Source organism: Tachyglossus aculeatus, chromosome 1 (genome assembly GCF_015852505.1).
Source record: "Tachyglossus aculeatus isolate mTacAcu1 chromosome 1, mTacAcu1.pri, whole genome shotgun sequence".
In the NCBI taxonomy this organism is placed as follows: domain Eukaryota; kingdom Metazoa; phylum Chordata; class Mammalia; order Monotremata; family Tachyglossidae; genus Tachyglossus; species Tachyglossus aculeatus.
Window position 1 is genome coordinate 73,210,245 of NC_052066.1, and position 18,204 is coordinate 73,228,448.

Sequence of the window (18,204 nt, forward strand, 5' to 3'; positions counted from 1 at the left end):
GACTGGAAAGAACTTAATGAACTGTCCTATAAATGCTCCTACAGGCCTAAAAGGGGGTGGGGGGTTATCTTTCTTTACATCCCATTTGTCCCCAGACCATTCAGACCCTTCCAGAGGAGGTAAGGGAGTGAGCTCCCAAGGACTACGCTTCAGCCACCCCGCTGCGGTTCCCCTCTTGACACTTGTCGGCATCCCCAACCGAGACAAAGGAAGTATTTCTTACCCCCCACGAGGGGTTCATCGGTATGTGGGAGAGAAAGTCCAAGCCCTGATTTTATGGGCCACCACTTCTGAGAGAAAGGACGTCTCTGCAGGGCCAGGGCCGACGGTCCTCCCAGACGGAGCCCCGGTCCCTTGGGACAGCAGACAGCGGCCTATTATGAGGGAGTACGCAGCTGTGCTCGAATCCAGATAAAAGCATCGATTTTATCCAGCCAAGTCAAATGGAGACTAATTATACAGGGCAGGACACTGGGACCCTAACAGCAGTCGCCCTGAAAGAGTCCCCTCTCTTTCAGTATAACAAGAAGCCTTCAACCCTCTGCACTGACGGGCCATTATCACCCCCCTCCCCATTCACAAACTCTCTCTGCCACCCCATAGACCCTCCTCTATTTGTGGCCAAGTGCAGTCCTGAAAGCCCGCACCCGTTACCATGACAGCCAGCCCCCTTATCCCCCCCTACCCCCACTGTTGCGGATTTATCCTATTCTGAAATGTCCCGTTGTGTCTATTAATACTAGCTAGAATCACCTCCAGCCCCAGTCCACCCCTTCTAAAATAATCACAGAGTCCGCCGTCTGTAAATGTAAGAGGCTGGGGGTTCGGAGGGACTTCAGAGAGATTCCAGCCATCGGTGGGGGGGGTGATTATCACTTTAGAAATATTCATAATTATTACAGTCGCAGTTCCCCCTCCAAACACGGAATGAAGCCAGTCTTTCACTGTGAGTGAGGCCCATCTCCCCTCCCTCTAATGTAAGTTGATAACGCGCCCTCCGAGCCAGCGAGCGTCTTTATATACAAGGCCTCGGTCCCGGCCCCCTCACTGAGCCGGCAGCTGACCCTTCTGGACCATCCCTCTGTTATTCCCTTGGGATCAATGCTCGGGTTTCCACTTCTCCTTGATTTGCAGACATCAGGGAGACCTTCCCCGACCTCCACTCCAGAGAACTCTCCTTTCCACCTGGACAGCTCAAGAGGTAAGCTCCAGGACTGGTGGTCTGTTCGGAGATTAGATGAAACTGCTGCTTGTAAGGGTGGCTGCGTATCCGTAATTTATTTATTTGTATTGATGCCTGTCAACCCCCACTCTCAGACTGTAAGCTCGTTGTGGGCAGGGAATATTTGTTTATTGCTGTATTGTACTCTCCCAAGCGCTTAGTACAGTGCTCTCCACACAGTAAGTGCTCAGTAGATACTATTGAACAAATGCTGGTGCTTGGGTAATGTAGCATTTGTCGGAGAGGTCAAAGACAGAGAGCGTGGGAAATTCTATATTCTTCCCCTTTCCCTGAGATGTCAACCAATCAATCAGTCATATGCATTCATAAGCAGCGTGGCTCAGTGGGAAAGAGCACGGGCTTTGGAGTCAGAGGTCATGGGTTCAAATCCCGGCTCTGCCACTTGTCAGCTGTGTGACTTTGGGCAAGTCAATTAACTTCTCTGTGCCTCAGTTCTCTCATCTGTAAAATAGGGATGAAGACTGTGAGCCCCACGTGGGACAACCTCATCACCTTGTATCCCCCCAGCACTTAGAACAGTTCTTTGCACATAGTAAGTGCTTAATAAATGCCATCATTATTATTATTATTATTATTGAGCACTTAGTGCATGCAGAGCTCTGTATTAAGCACTTGGGAGAGTACAACCGAGTTGGTAGACACATTCCCTGCCCACGACGATGTCCTTGCTAATCATTAAATCCCACCCCTCCAAGTCGCGGTGGCCGGTAGGACTGTTAAGGATGGAAGTATTGATTTCCCCAGGCAACAGTTTCATAAGGGACTTAATACAGCGTCATCCCTACGAGGGATTTCAACAACTGTGTTAGCGAGGATGCTAGAGTTCTTTGACACTACTACAGAAAGTTAGCAGTAGATCTTAGACACGGGCAAATATTACATCTGCATATGTGAGAATTTATTTGGGTGTGTTGTTAAAGTTCAAAAAATGAATATCGAGACTAGTGCTTGATTCCGTGCTCAGTACTGAAATGAAATTATACATGAGGAAAACATCAACAAGGAGAGCCAATTTTCAGTTCGGTAAATCATTCTGTATAAGCCCACCATAATGTTCTCTCATAATTTCCATCCTAGAACAGATGGAAACTGGTGATAGTAAAAAATATTAGCAGCTTCCTATTTTCACAGTGGTACAAATAGTCAAGTACCTTATTCTATAGCAGCATACAAATAATTAAGGCACACTCATTCAAATCATTCGGAAGTAAAAGTGTTTTTAAAAACTATAATATCTTAAGAACTTTCTTTTCATGAGTGTTGCTGCATCGGGCTAAGCCTCTCAACTGGAAACTCGAACTGCACATTTACATTTTCATTCATTTTCAAAAAAATTGATGACGGCTTGGTTTCAAGATCGGAGCCCCTAGGGAGCGAGTGGAGTGGATTAATGATCCCAGCCCCAAGTTTAATCAGGAATGCACATCTCTGATGAACCTAACTTCTTTCATCAACGGATCGGTAAAATTGAGACACAATGATTAGTGACTCACCTCTCAGGGACATACCTAATTGCAATGAGTTTCTGTAGTAAGGAACTACTGAGTTTCCCGAGCATTTAGCAAAAGAAAGGAAGGCCAGCCTGGGTGCTTGGACCCTGGCTTGGGGGGCCCAAACCCCAGCCCCTTCCTCAAGATGCTGCTACCACAAGGACAGACAACATAGGTAGGACACTTGGGATGCTTTTCCCCTTGATTTTTGGCAGCCCGTTTCTCTTGGCTTAGTATTCCCGCCTGTACAGTGGAAGCAATGTACCGAAAATAGAATATTTTGAGGACTTGAGATACTCTTTCTACTGTTCTTTGAATTCTTTAGTGCAATGCACTACTTCCATATTTTTTAAGGGCTAGGCGGTAAAGCAAGAAGCCACGAACGCCACAGACTTTTTTTTCCTTTTTCTTTTCTTAAAATGAATCTAGAAATTCACAAAATCTTGAATAATAATTATGTTATTTGTTAAGCGCTTACTATATGCCAGGCTTGAATGCCGTCGCCGGGCTCAGGGAAAAAAAATAAATTCACAAACAAGCCCTATAATCTCAACCCCGGTCACCCCCACTCAGTCTTTAATTTCATTAGTTGCTACGGCTGAGGCAGTCTGCAATATGGTCTGTGTGCTTCCAGATTTCCTGACTCCAAACAAGGCTCCTTTAAGAGTGACGTTCCTGGTCACTGAAATGCTGTCTGAGTAGATAAAGCAGAGGAACGGGGCCACTCTGTGGCTGGACAGAATGATTCCTTTTTTCTAATATTTTAAATTATTTCCCTTCCTCCTGCTAGATTGAGTTGTTCTAGCACGGGTGAGGGCCCAGGTCTCTTGAACCCTACTCTCGTTACCGACTTTATAAAATGGTGGCAATCCCATCGGCTTCCTAGAAAAAACAGGAGACTTCAATTCATTTTGATACCATTCGTAAAGTCTTCTGGGGTGTCAAAAGAATGACATCACAAATCCAACACAAAACCTTCCCAGACTAAACCTTTATTTCCCTTATCTACCCTCTCCTCTGGAGTTGGCATTTATATGTATACCCCTTAAGCAAGTCGATACCACAGCCCCACAGTACTTATGTAAAAATTCTTATACACTATTATTTTCTCTCCCCTAAATCTATTTTAATACCCGCTCCTCCCTCCCCAAAGACTATAAGCTCAGTGTGGGCAAGGATTGCATTTACCAACTTTGTTGAGTTATACTCTTCCAAGCACTTAGTACAATGCCCTGTGCACAGTAAGTTTGCAGTGAATACTACCAATTGATTGACTGATCTAAATGTGGAGGAGTTGTCAGAATTTGAATTGAAAAAATTTTCCTTATTTGAACTCCCAAGGAACCTTTCTTATGCCAGTTTATTGCAAATGTCTTCTCTCCTGCCTGGAATGCCCTCTCTCTTCACATAATAATAATAATGATGGCATTTATTAAGTGCTAAAGTGCAAAGCACTGTTCTAAGTGCTGGGGAGGTTACAAGGTGATCGGGTTGTCCCACAGGGGGCTTACAGTCTTCATCCCGATTTTACAGATGAGGGAACTGAGGCCCAGAGAAGTGAAGTGACTTTCCCAAAGTCACACAGCTGACAACTGGTGGAGCCGGAATTTGAACCCATGACCTCTGACTCCAAAGCCCGTGCTCTTTCCACTGAGCCACGCTGCTTCTCTAACATCCGACTACTGCTCTCCTCATCTTCCAAGTCCTTTGGAAACTGGACCTCCTCCATGAGAGATACATTAATCTCCTCCTGGATTAATTTCTAATCTCCCCCACTTTCTATTTCTCCAATAGCCCCTTCAGCACTTCCACGCCACCTAAACATTTAAATACTGACAACCTCCTGCAGTATTTATGTATCTTAGTAGTCTATTACTTCCTCCTACCTGCAATTTATTTTAGTGTCTGCCTCCCCCTCTAGATGGTAAGAATTTTGAGGGCACAAATTACAGCGGCTAATTTTACTGTACTATCCCAAACACCAAATACGGTGCTCTACATACAGTAGATGCTTAATAAATACTTTGAGAAGCAGCTCTGTCTAGTGGAAACAATACAGGCCTGAGAGTCAGAGGACCTGAGTTCTATTTGTTCTGACGATTTTGACACCTGTCTACATGCTTTGTTTTGTTGTCTGTCTCCCCCTTCTAGACTGTGAGCCCGTTGTTGGGTAGGAACCGTCTCTATATGTTGCCGACTTGTACTTCCCAAGCGCTTAGTACACTGCTCTGCACACCGTAAGCGCTCAATAAATACGACTGAATGAATGATCTCAGCTCTGCCAGTCGAGTGCTGTGTGACCTTGGGCAAGGCCCTTAACTTCTCTATGCCCCAGTTACCTCATCTGAAAAATGGGGATTTAGTACCTGTTCTCGCTCCCTCTTAGATTGAATCTTATGTGGAACAGGAGCTGTATCCAACCTGATTATTTTGATTCAGCACAGTGGGGCTTGGTGGATAGAGCATGGGCCTGGGGGTCAAAAGGACCTTGGATCTAATTCCGGCTCTGCCACTTGTCTGCTGTGTGACCTTGGGCAAGTCACTTCACTTCTCGGGGCCTCAGTTACCCCATCTGTAAAATAGGGATTAAGAGAGTGAGCCCCATCAGGGACAAGGACTGTGTCCAACCCGATGCCGCTAACCTCCTCACTGTACCTCGTTCTCGCCTGTCCCGCCGTCGACCCCCAGCCCACGTCAACCCCCTGACCCGGCATGCCCTCCCTCCGCGCATCCGCCAAGCTAGCTCTCTTCCTCCCTTCAAGGCCCTACTGAGAGCTCACCTCCTCCAGGAGGCCTTCCCAGATGCAGCCCCCTTTTTCCTCCCCTCCTCCCATTCTCCCCCCACCACCCTATCTCCTTCCCCTCCCCACAGCATTTGTAAATATATATATTTGTACATATTTATTACTCGATTTTACTTGTACATATTTACTATTCTATTTTGTTAATGATGTGCATTTAGCTTTAATTCTATTTGTTCTGACAATTTTTACACCTGTCTACATGTTTTGTTTTGTTGTCTGTCTCCCCCTTCTAGACTGTGAGCCCGTTATTGGGTAGGGCCCGTCTCTATACGTTGCCGACTTGTACTTCCCAAGTGCTTAGTACAGTGCTCTACACACAGTAAGTGCTCAATAAATACGATTGAATGAATGAATGAATCTACCCCAGCTCTTAGAAAGGTGCTCGGTACATAGGGCACACTTAACAAGTACCATTATTATGTATTATTATTATTATCATCTTCAGTGCTCAGCACAATGTTTGGCCCATAGTAAGCTTAACAAATACTGCAATTATGATCATCATCATTACTATTAACTTATGGATTGTCCCTTTTCCCGACCCTAACCAGAAAGGAATGGTCAGAATTCTGGAAGCATCTGGAGCAAGAAACAATTCAGGTAAGACTAGACTGATGGGACGTGATCCAAAAATCACAGGAAGATGTGAACTCTCTCTCCAATTAAAAAAATAAAATCTTCTAAAAAGACCAATATGGATTGACTGGGAGGAGTTCTTCTAAACTGGTACATTGTAAATGATTTCAGGCAGTTGCAGATATCACCACACCTTTTTCTCTCTCTTCTCTCCTTCCCTAAAAAGCTTGACTGCCCTGCAATTGAGAAAGGAAATGTGGGAGTGTGATAAATGAAGTGTGGTAATTTGGTTTGCAATCTGTGCTCCTTAGTTACTCTATTGCTTTGGCTTTTTCAAATTACTGGAATCAAAACATGAGTAAATATTTCAATTAAGGAAGTGTGCCTGTGGCCTATTCAAACACTCATCACTTGGAATACTCTTTTTCTAGACCATTATTGTACATTGCCAAGCACTGAGTATAAAGCTCTGCATCCAGTAAGTCCTTAATGAATACTATTGATTGATAAATACTGATGAATACTTTTGATCTCGAGATGCCAACCCTTCTCCTGATCTGAGAGTGATGGAGCCTGCTTCTTCCCTGCATGGCTGTCTAGTTCACCCCTCCTTTGCCACTATTTAGTGGGTCACTAAGGACAGAGGTTTTTACTGTTAATGTCTTAAGGCTCGGCACAGCAACTAAAATATCTTGCTGGCATTTGACCAACAAGGTAAATGAGACGGTACAGGGGAGAGTTTGGGGGCTAAACAAATCTTGTTTTCTATCAGCCTATGAATTCCCAGTCTCTCAAAAATTTGGAGAATCCCAGAGTTGGAAGAGACTACCAAAGGTGACCTACACAGAACTGCACCTAAGCTATCCCATAGTAGTTAATGCTATTTACTGGATGCCTACTTACTGCAGTGCACCATACCGAGCCCTTGGGATGTACAACAGGAGAAAGAGACATAATCCACACCCACAAGGAGTTTATACTCTGATGGGGGAGACAGGCAAAGAAATAACTTACGAGAGGCATAAGAGTAAATAAAATTGAATGTTCAACTGAATATACTCTTACAGATGCTGGGGATGGGCATCAATAAACAGTAGCATGGCCTACAGGAAAGAGCGCAGGCTTGAGAGTCAGAGGACCCGGGCTCTAATCCCAGCTCCGCCACTTTTCTCCTGGGTGACTCTGGGCAAGTCACTCGACTTCTCTGTGCCTCATCTGTAAAATGGGGATTAAGTCTGTGAGTCCCATGTGGCAATGGACTAGCCAAAGAACTCCTTATTGTTTTATTACTACTACTACTAATAATAATAATAATGTTTGTATTTGTTAAGCGCTTACTATGCACAAAACACTGTTCTAAGCAGTGGGGAGGATACAAGGTGATCACGTTGTTCCAGTCTTAATCCCCATTTTCCAGATGAGGTAACTTAGGGACAGAGCAGTGAAGTGACTTGCCCAACTGACAGTTGGCAGAGCCGGGATTTGAACCCATGACCTCTGACTCCAAAGCCCGGGCTCTTTCCACTGAGCCATGCTGCTTACTACTGTTTAACAGTACTGCAGTATGCTTTTAGAAGAAAACCATTTAAGTAGAAACATTTAAACTGAACTACTACTATGTAGGATGGCCCTTAAGACTAAAGTTTTGCTCTTCTGAACTAAAATTGTTAGAGCAGACCTTTAAGAAGAAATATTTATTGCTGTAGTTCTAACAATGGTTATAAAAGGCTCTGAATTGGTTAGTGATGAAGCAATTTGACTGCACCCAGAAGGAACTCCAAAGTGGCTTTTTTTAGGACAGAAATGCTCTCCCAGCAATGCGCAAAGTAATAAAGTCCAACCGCTTCCTATTTTCTTCACCTTTCATTTGCTCACTGATGTTTCCTCTACACAGCACTGCTCTCCCCAACCGCAGTAAAACCTGCAATTTGGGATCTTTTGGCTCTCAGTGAGAGTCCTTGTCGGGGTGGGGGGTTAAAGGACATTGGCCCGTGAGTTAACGGCATTAATGTCTAACTCATTAATAGCACAAGCTGCAGAGAAAAGAGGTGATAGGTGAAGTTTTCTCTCTTCTAGGAAAGAAACCTGATAGGCTTCTAGGTTTTTCTAGGTTTGGGGTCTCACATGATGGTCCCATTCTTTGCACTGAATTAATAGCTCTTTTCTACAAGTGGGGTTACCTAGGAGACTGGCTCATCTAGGGCTTCCACTGACATAAATAGTGACCCCCGGCAACTTCACACTCGTCGTCCCCCAAAAGTGACCCTCTTCACGTTACAGCCAAAGTCTTTGGCCTCCTTCAGCTCATTGCCAGCTCAGCTCATCTACACTGGTTTCCAGAACCTTCCCTCTGGGGGACCTCGAACTGTGAGTATTTCCATTTTACATTAAACACACCACGGCTCCTCCTGGAAACTTGGGGGTCCCGTCCCCGCTCGGTGATAGTTTGGAGAGTTGGAGGAGCGAACCGTCAGTCGATCAGTCAATGGAAGGTGCGTAACAGCGTGGCTCAGTGGAAAGAGCATGAGCTTGGGAGTCCGAGGGCACGGGTTCTAATCCCGGCTTCGCCACTTGTCGGCTGTGTGTCCTTGGGCAAACCAGTTTACTTCTCTGTGCCTCAGTTACTTCATCTGTAAAATGGGGATTAAGACTGAGCCCTCGTGGGACAACCTGATTACCCTGTATCTTCCACAGGGCCTGGCACAGTGTTTGGCACATAGAAAGCGCTTAAACAAATACCGTAATAATAAAAATAAAACAACAACACCCCCTTCTAGACTGTGAGCCCGCTGTTGGGTAGGGACTGTCTCTATACGTTGCCAACTTTTACTTCCCAAGCGCTTAGTACAGTGCTCTGCACACAGTAAGCACTCAATAAATACGATTGAATGAATGAATGCCAGCTGTAACCATCTGGATCAACTCGGCACTCTGGGATGAGGGAACCAAAAATGTACTCTTTAATCAATCAATCAATCGCATTTATTGAGCACTTACTGTGTGCAGAGCACTGTACTAAGCGCTTGGGAAGTACAAGTTGGCAACACATAGAGACAGTCCCTACCCAACAGCGGGCTCACAGTCTAGAAGGGGGTGGTGTTGTTATTCTTATTATTATGGTATTATGGTATGGTATTATGGTATTTGTTTAAGTGCTTTCCACTCTTTAGTGGATTACTTAAACAGGGAGTATTTTTACCAACTCTGTTATATTACAGTATTCTCTCCCAAGCGCTTAGTGCGGTGCTCTGCACACAGTAAGCGCTCAATACTACTGATTGATTCAAACAGTGTTTTGGAGAGTAGAGTACAGTTGGTAGACGTGATCCCTGCTCTCAAGGAACTTGCAGTATAAGAGGGGAGATGGACATAAAAATAAATTTCTAGTAAGGGAAGCACTGAGTCCCCGTCTCCATCCCCACCGTCTTACCTCCTTCCCTTCCCCACAGCACCTGTATATATGTTTGTACATATTTATTACTCTATTTTACTTGTACATATCTATTCTATTTATTTTATTTTGTTAATGTTTGGTTTTATTCTCTGTATCCCCCTTCTAGACTGTGAGCCCACTGTTGGGTAGGGACTGTCTCTATGTGTTGCCAACTTGTACTTCCCAAGCACTTAGTACAGTGCTCTGCACACAGTAAGCGCTCAATAAATACAATTGATTGATTGATTATCACAATACCTTCATAAGTGCTATGGGGATGGGAGGAGTAAGTACTTAAGTACTTGGGGCATGATAGTTAAAGACATCCTGAAAGAGACATGATTGTAACAGGGCTTCCAAGATAGGGAGAGTGCCGGTCTGTCAGATGCATAGGAGGAGGGAATTCCAGGCAGGAGGGAGCGTGTGAGCCAGGGGTCAATGGCAGGTGAAGTGAGGGTGAGGGACAGTGAGTGGATTTGAATTAGAGGAGTGAAGTGTGAGTGGCGGGTGGGAGGGAGGAGGAGTGGGAGAGAAGTGAGGATAACTAAGGGGAAGAGCCGGCCCACGTCCTCCCCCTGGCCCGGGATGCCCTCCCTCCGCCCATCCGCCAAGCTAGCTCTCTTCCTCCCTTCAAGGCCCTACTGAGAGCTCACCTACTCCAGGAGGCCTTCCCAGACTCGGCCCCCTTTTTCCTCTCCTCCTCCCCATCCCCACAGCACCTGTATATATGTTCGTACAGATTTATAACTCTATTTTACTTGTACATATTTACTATTCTATTTATTTTATTAATTATGGCACATAGAACTTTAATTCTATTTTGTTCTGACGATTTTGACACCGGTCTACTATTCTATTTATTTTGTTAAGGATGGCAGAGAAGCAGCGTGGCTCAGTGGAAAGAGCCCGGGCTTTGGAATCAGAGGTCATGGGTTCAAATCCCGGCTCTGCCAATTGTCAGCTGGGTGACCTTGGGCAAGTCGCTTCACTTCTCTGAGCCTCAGTTCCCTCATCTGTAAAACGGGGATTAACACTGTGAGCCCCCTGTGGGACAACCTGAGCACCTCATAACCTCCCCAGCGCTTAGAACAGTGCTTTTCACATAGTAAGAGCTTAATAAATGCCATTATTATTATTATCTAGCTTTTCTTCTATTTATTCTGATGACTTGAAACCTGTCCACATGTTCTGTTTTGTTGTCTGTCTCCCCCTTCTAGACTGTGAGCCCACTGTTGGGTAGGGACCGTCTCTATATGTTGCCAACTTGTACTTCCCAAGCGCTTAGTACAGTGCTTTGCACACAGTAAGCGCTCAATAAATATGATTGAAGGAATGACTGAATGCCCTAAATCCAACCTGCCTCTGGCCAAGACCTCCCTCCCTTTCATATCTGACAGATCACCCCACACCTTCAAAGCCCTATTCAAATCACATCTCCTCCAAGAGGCCTTCCCTGACTAAGCCCCCATTTCTTTTATTCCCTCTCCCTTCTGTGTTGTCAAATGCACTGGGATTTGTATCCTTTAAGCAACGAATATATCAGCTGATAGGCTGATTTAACTTGGGATGTCAGGAATTACTAGAGAAGACTTCCTGGCAGAAGTGAGATTTTAAGAGGATTCGGAAGATGCGGAGGGCTGAAATATGGTTAATTTGGGGTGGCAGTGAGGGGAGTTCCATACTGGAAGAAGAGTTAGACAAGGGAGCAGAGTCAAATATTTCTCACATCTGGAAAATTGGGCTTATTTTCTGATACTTGCACAAACGCTTTTAACCAATTTTTTTGGTATCTTAATTGCAGCCGAATAACAGAGTGTGTAAGGATTAACAGACTTTAGTTTTGAGCAGGTGGAGTTTTAAATTGATTGTTTATGAAGATACAGCCCTTTAGCATCTTAATATCTTTTTTTTATTATTACAACCTCTACCGAACATAAGTTTATTCAGACCCTTCTCAAAATAGTTCTCAACAATGATCTTGGGACTGATGGGTGGAAGTCAGCTTAGTGGAAAGAGCCCAGGCTTGGGACTGGTCATGGGTTCTAATCCTGACTCTGCCACTTGTCTGCTGTGGGACCCTGGGCAAGTCACTTAGCTTCTCTGTGCCTCAGTCACCTCATCTGTAAAATGTGGATGAAGACTGTGAGCCCCACATGGGGCAATCTGATTACCTTGTATCAGCCCCAGCGCTTAGGACAGTGCTTGGCACATAGTAAGTGCTTAACAAATACCATAATTATTATAAGTGCTTAGTACAGTGCTCAGCACACAGTAAGTGCTCAATAAATATGACCGAATGAATGTAAAAGATAAAAACCTTGAGGCTCTTTAAACTTGCTCTTTGGATACGATTTTTCTACTGGTTTATTTTGAGTTCTTAAGCTTTGTTTTTTGTAACCCCCCCCCTAACAAATTTGAGTGACTCCCGCAATCCATACCTTCCTTGTAGTTTTTACCCTTGGCCAGACTGGTAAATAATACCCAAGAAAGTACTTGGCCAATTTTTTTTTTTAAAAAGAACCAATCTTCCCTCTTCCTCTGGGAGACAAATAGGAAGAACAGCATTAAACTAGGAGCCCCTACGTGGGACAAGGATTGGGACCGACCTGATTAACTTGTTTCTATTCCAGAGTTTAACATAGAGAAATGTTTAACCAATAAAATAATAACAATACCAGCACAAAGCAGAAAATCTACATTTTTAGAAGTCATTCTGCCTAGACTGTTTTTTTTTTAATGGTATATGTTAAGCACTTACTATGTGCCAAGCACAATACTGGTGCTTAGCTAGATATACAAGTTAATCTTCACCCGGCCCATGTCCTTCCCCTGGCCCGGAATGCCCTCCCTCCGCACATCCCTCTCTACCTCCCTTCAAAGCCCGACTGACAGCTCACCTCCTCCAGGAAGCCTTCCCAGATTAAGCCCCCTTTTTCCTCTCCTCCTCCCCCTCCCCACAGCACTCGTATATATCTGCACAGATTTATTACTCTATTTTACTTATACATATTTACTATTCTATTTATTTTATTAGTGATGCACACATAACTTTCATTCTATTTGTTCTGACAATTTTGACACCTGTCCACATGTTTTGTTTTGTGGTCTGTCTCCCCCTTCTAGATTGGGAGCCTGTTGTCGGGTAGGGACCGTCTCTATATGTTGCCGACTTGTACTTCCCAAGGGCTTAGTACAGTGCTCTGCACACAGTAAGCGCTCAATAAATACGATTGAATGAATGAAGGAATAACCAGGTTGGACACAATCCAGATCCCACATGGGGCTCACAGTCTAAATCTCCATTTTGCAGACAAAATAACTGAGGAACAGAGAAGTCAAGTGACTTGTCCAAGGTCACACAGCAGAGAAGTGGTGGAGCTGGCATTAGATAATAATAATAATGGCATTTGTTAAGCACTTACTATGTTGCAAAGCGCTATTTTAAGCACTGGGGTAGATACAAGGTAATCAGGGTGTCCCACATAGGGCTCACAGGCTTCATCCCCATTTTACAGATGAGGGAACTGAGGCCCAGAGAAGTTAAGTGACTTGCCCAAAGTTACGCAGCTGACAAGTGGCAGAAGCGGGATTAGAACCCACGACCTCTGACTCCCAAGTCCGGGCTCTTTCCACTAAGCCACGCTGCATCTCCTAGGCCACAGGTCTTTTTTTGACTCCAGCCACACGCTGTATCAGTTAGGTCACGCTGTTTCTCATTGTTACTCACAATGTTGCCAACTTGTACTTCCCAAGCACTTAGTACAGTGCTCTGCACACAGTAAGCGCTCAATAAATACAATTGAATGAATGAATAGCCACGTCGGTCAGTCAGTCGTATTTATTGAGCGCTTACTGTGTGCAGAGCACTGTACTGAGCGCTTGGGAGAGTACACTACAACAATAAACGGATACGTTCCCTGCCCACAATGAGCCTATAGTCTAGAAGTGACTACTTCCAAGGAGGCTACAGGACAAACATTAAGTCATTTCCTCCATGTTTCAAGTGGAGTGGCATGAAAAAGTTGTACGACAGTAACAATTTGAATTCTTGAAGGTTCATCTCATGCCCAAACTTGTGTCTGTGCTAGTAGCACGGAGTAGTGGATGGAGCCTGGCGGTCTGGAGGACCTGGGTTCTAATCCTGGCTCTGCCACTTGTCTGCCGTGTGACCCTGGGCAAGTCACTTCGCTTCTCTGGGCCTCAGTTCCCTCATCTGGAAAATGGGGATTGAGATTGGGAGCCCCACAGGGGACAGGGACTTGGTCCAACCCAATTTGCTTGTATCCACCCCAGCAGTTAGTACCGAAGCAGCGTGGCTCAGTGGAAAGAGCCCGGGCTTGGGAGTCAGAGGTCAGGGGTTCGAATTCCGACTCCACCACATGTCTGCTGTGTGACCTTGGGCAAGTCACTTAACTTCTCTGAGCCTCAGTTACCTCATCTGTAAAACGAGGATTAACTGTGAGTCCCAGGTGGGGCAACCTGATCACGTTGTATTCCCCCCCAGCGCTTAGAACAGTGCTTTGCACATAGTAAGCGCTTAATAAATGCCACTATTATTATTATTATTAAGTCGCTTAACTTCTCTGTGCCTCAGTTACCTCATCTATAAAATGGGGATTAAGACTGAGACACCCCCACGTGGGACAACCCGGTCACCTTGTATCCCCCCCCCCCCCCCAGCGCTTAGAACAGTGCTTGGCACATAGTAAGCGCTTATCAAGTGCCATCATTATTACTATTATTACAGTGCTTGGCACAAAGTAAGCGCTTAGCAAATACACCATTACTACTGAAGAAGCCACTAGAACACGGCAAATGTTTATCCGATGAGTATTCCAAAACCAAACCGGGCACACCACCGAGCCGGTTCCCACCAGGGGACCTAATGCTTTTTGATTCCTTTCCTGCACCTGAAGGCAGAGTTTGAATTGCGAATTTCCCTGAATCATTAGGATGAAGAGTATTTCCTTGATTAGACCTAGAGGTTTGGACAGGAAAAAAGTATAAATTATCTATTTTATCCTAACGTCTGCCTCCCACACTGCAAGCTCGTTTGTCTACCAACTCTATTGTATTGCATTCTCCCTAGCGCTTAGACACAGTAAGCGCTTAATAGATAATAGACCAATCTTTGGGGCGGCCCTTCCGAATTCAAGCCAGATAATGGGATGAGCAGCAAGTTGTCGATCCGCTCAGTCGTTCTGTGGCCTGTTTGTGATTCTTTCAGGGTCTTCCTTGCTGCTCCGCCCTGGTGCTGAAGAATGGATGGACTGGCGGTGGATGCCTCAAATCTGTTCTTCAACACCTCCCTGGAAACCTCAGAACAGTGTGGCAAAGAAACCGCTCTGGAAAACGTTCTCTTTGCCTCTTTTTATCTGCTGGACTTCATCCTCGCCTTCGCGGGCAACACCCTTGCCCTCTGGCTCTTCATCCGGGACCAAAAGTCGGGCACCCCCGCCAACATCTTCCTGATGCACCTCGCTGTGGCCGACCTGTCTTTCGTGCTGGTACTTCCCACCCGACTGGTGTATCACTTTTCGGGAAACCACTGGCCGTTCGGGGAAATCCCGTGCCGCCTCACCGGCTTCCTCTTCTACCTCAACATGTACGCCAGCATCTACTTCCTCACTTGCATCAGCGCGGACCGCTTCCTGGCCATCGTGCATCCCGTGAAGTCCATCAAACTCCGCCGGCCCCTCTACGCCCACCTGGCCTGCGCCTTTCTCTGGGTGATCGTGGCCGTGGCGATGGCCCCGCTGCTGGTCAGCGTGCAGACGGCGGAGACGAACACCACCACCGTCTGCTTGCAGCTCTACCGGGAAAAGGCCTCCCGCCACGCTCTGGTGTCCTTGGCGGTGGCGTTCACCTTCCCGTTCGTCACCACGGTGACCTGCTACTTGCTGATCATCCGGAGCCTGCGGAGCGGCAGCCGGGTGGAGCAGCATCTCAAGGACAAAGCTATCAAGATGATCGTGATGGTGCTGATGATCTTCCTCATCTGCTTCGTGCCCTACCACGTCAACCGTTACATTTACGTCCTCCATTACGACGGCACCCAGACGTCCTGTGAGACGCAGCGGGTCCTGGCTCTCAGTAACCGCATCACCTCCTGCCTCACGAGCCTCAACGGTGCCCTTGACCCGGTCATGTATTTTTTTGTGGCCGAGAAGTTCCGGGAGGCCTTGTGCAATCTGCTTTGCGGCAGGAAGGCGGTGAGGCTCCCTCCGAGTTTCGAAGGGAAGACCAACGAGAGTTCGCTGAGCGCTAAATCGGAACTGTGAAAGCCAGGTACAGACCCCAGGTCTTGCCTAGAGTCACAGTCTCCTCTAGATGGGAGACCCATTTTCTCGGGAAGCGACTTCTCTGAGCCACGTGCACGTTTCTGCTGGGCCAAGGAGGAGGAGTTTAACCTCCTCCAGTAACCACAACCGGCAAAAAGACTGAACTCTCAGCGGATCACCGAGCACTAATTCTGATGCCTTAGCAGTGGCATTTCCGACCTCAAGCCTGACAACTGAACTTTTGAAAAGGAGAGGCGGGCAGATGTAATCAAGCTACGACTTCTCCTTTAAGGAAGAATTTTTTTTAAAATCCCCCTTTTAACTAATTCTGTCGAACTGTAGTCTCCCAAGCGCTTAGTACAGTGCTCTGCACATAATACATGCACAATACCACTGATTGATTTAACTCTGTTACTGGGTAGCCTAGTGATCGCAGAACAAGGTAAAGTGAAAGTTCTTGTGAAAATTACAGAGCACTGAAAATCTTTCTTTACTAAATGCTTACAGCTAAGCTCCCCGTCCCCCATTACATTAAAGCAGAAAAAAGGCAATTAACAACTTTTGTAGAGTTAAACCAGAAAGAGACTGGAAAATTGCTTGAGAATTTGTCTTTGCATTTTTGATTTTTGTTTTATCATTAATACCTCTCGCTACAGCGTGTCGCTAACTTACACTGGCTAACGGAGGGACGAGGCCTACATTTGATGGCTGAATGCTGTGACCAGATATTAAAACAGACAACTTGGACTTCCCAAGCGCTTAGCACAGCGCTCTGCACACAGTACGCGCTCAATAAATCCGATCGAATGAACAAGGGTGGAAGGTCCTGAAGAGCACCTCATAAATGCAGTCCAAACTAACAGGAGGTCTCAAAACATTTTCAGAGATTTTTGAATTGTGAAGGGTAATTTTTTTTTCTAACCCACCTCTTTCTAATCTGGCTTGACAATCACCCAGATTCTCAAATTGCTTTTCCGAAGACAGGCCATGTTTCTTCGGTAAAGGAAAAAAGGTGACTAGTAGTCAATTTAGAAGGCTGGGAAGGGAAATAAACTATTCGATTGATTGATTTGCATTAATTATGGAAGCCTACAGTAGAATTACGTAAATATGCACTTTTTGCTCTAGGGATACAATTATTGTGGAATCAGGTGCTCTGCACACAGTAAGCGCTCAATAAATACAATTGAGTGAATGAACATTAATACAAACAATCCTCCACCCTGTAACTCCTTCTTCCAGTACCCAACAGTCCCCTTTACATTATAAGCCTCAAGTCTGTCTAGAAACACTCTTTGTCAGGGTGCAAACTGTTTTACGATTTATCTTTTTTACAGTTATCTTGTTCTATGTAACTGCTTCTATGTATCATAAAAGTGAATAGTTTAAAAAGACTGATGTGTGGTGTCTATTATTTTTGCTATAATAACTTTTGTTAAGCACTTACTCTCAATTAATGCTATTTATTGAGTGCTTACTGTGTGCAGGGCACTGTACGGAATGCTTGGGAGAGTACAAATACAAGAGCCAGTAGACACGTTGCCTGATCTCAAGGAGCTTACAGTGTAGAAGGGTAGACAGACATTAATTTAAATTATGGATATGTACATCAGTGCTGTGGGGCTGAGGGTGGGGTGAATATCAAGTGCTAAGAAGGTAAGGATTCAAGTGCTTAGGCAGTGCAGAAGGAAGAGGGAGTAGGAGAAAGGAAGGCTTAGAGAAAGCCTCTCGGAGGAGATCTGATTTTAATAAGGCTTTTAAGGTGGGGAGAGATGGTCTGTCGTATATGGAGGGGGAGAGGGTTCCAGGTCAGAGGGAGAACTTGGGCAAAGGATCTGTGGAGAGACAGACAAGATGGAGATACAGTGAGTAAAATGGCTTTGGAGGAGTGAAATGAGCAGGCTGAGTTGTAAGAAGGGAAGGGGCAAGGTGATTGAGAGCATTAAACCTGATGGTTAGGAGTGTCTGTTTGATATGGAGGTAGATGGGCAATGCCAGGAGGTTCTTGAGGAATGGTGGGGAGATGTGGACTGAACTTTTATTTTTAGAGAAATGATCCAGTCAGCAGAGTGAAATATGGACTGGAGAGGGGAGAGACAGGAGGCAGGGAGATCAATGAGGAGGCTGATTCAGTGGTCAAGGAGAGATGGGATAAGTGCTGGGATAAGCGTAGTAGCAGTTTGGATGCACACAGTAAGCGCTCAATAAATACGATTGATGATGATGATGATGATGGAGGGGAAAGGGCAGATTTTAGCAATGTTGTGAAGGTAGGACTGACAGGATTTGGTGACAGACTGAAAATGGGGGTTGAATGAGAGAAATGAGTGGAGGATAACGCCAAGCTTATGGGCTTCTAAGATAGGGAGGATACTGG

General features: G+C 45.4%; 2 protein-coding genes across 4 annotated transcripts in view; one reads left to right on the forward strand and one right to left on the reverse strand.

Moving 5' to 3' along the window:
- LIMS2 (LIM zinc finger domain containing 2) overlaps window positions 1–18,204 on the reverse strand; it is an 83,227-nt gene that overhangs the window by 27,299 nt on the left and 37,724 nt on the right. The gene's annotated exons all lie outside the window — the stretch shown is intronic.
- GPR17 (G protein-coupled receptor 17) lies at window positions 834–17,221 on the forward strand. Of its 3 annotated transcripts, XM_038747713.1 has the most exons (3): window positions 834–1,201; window positions 6,089–6,137; window positions 14,774–17,221. In XM_038747713.1, exon 3 carries the CDS (start codon window positions 14,808–14,810, stop codon window positions 15,825–15,827), a length of 1,020 nt encoding a protein of 339 aa, XP_038603641.1. In that variant the 5' UTR covers window positions 834–1,201; window positions 6,089–6,137; window positions 14,774–14,807; the 3' UTR covers window positions 15,828–17,221. The 3 variants fall into 3 exon arrangements, with proteins under 3 accessions (XP_038603641.1, XP_038603522.1, XP_038603568.1); XM_038747594.1 differs by lacking the exon at window positions 6,089–6,137; XM_038747640.1 differs by lacking the exons at window positions 834–1,201; window positions 6,089–6,137 and adding an exon at window positions 8,263–8,480.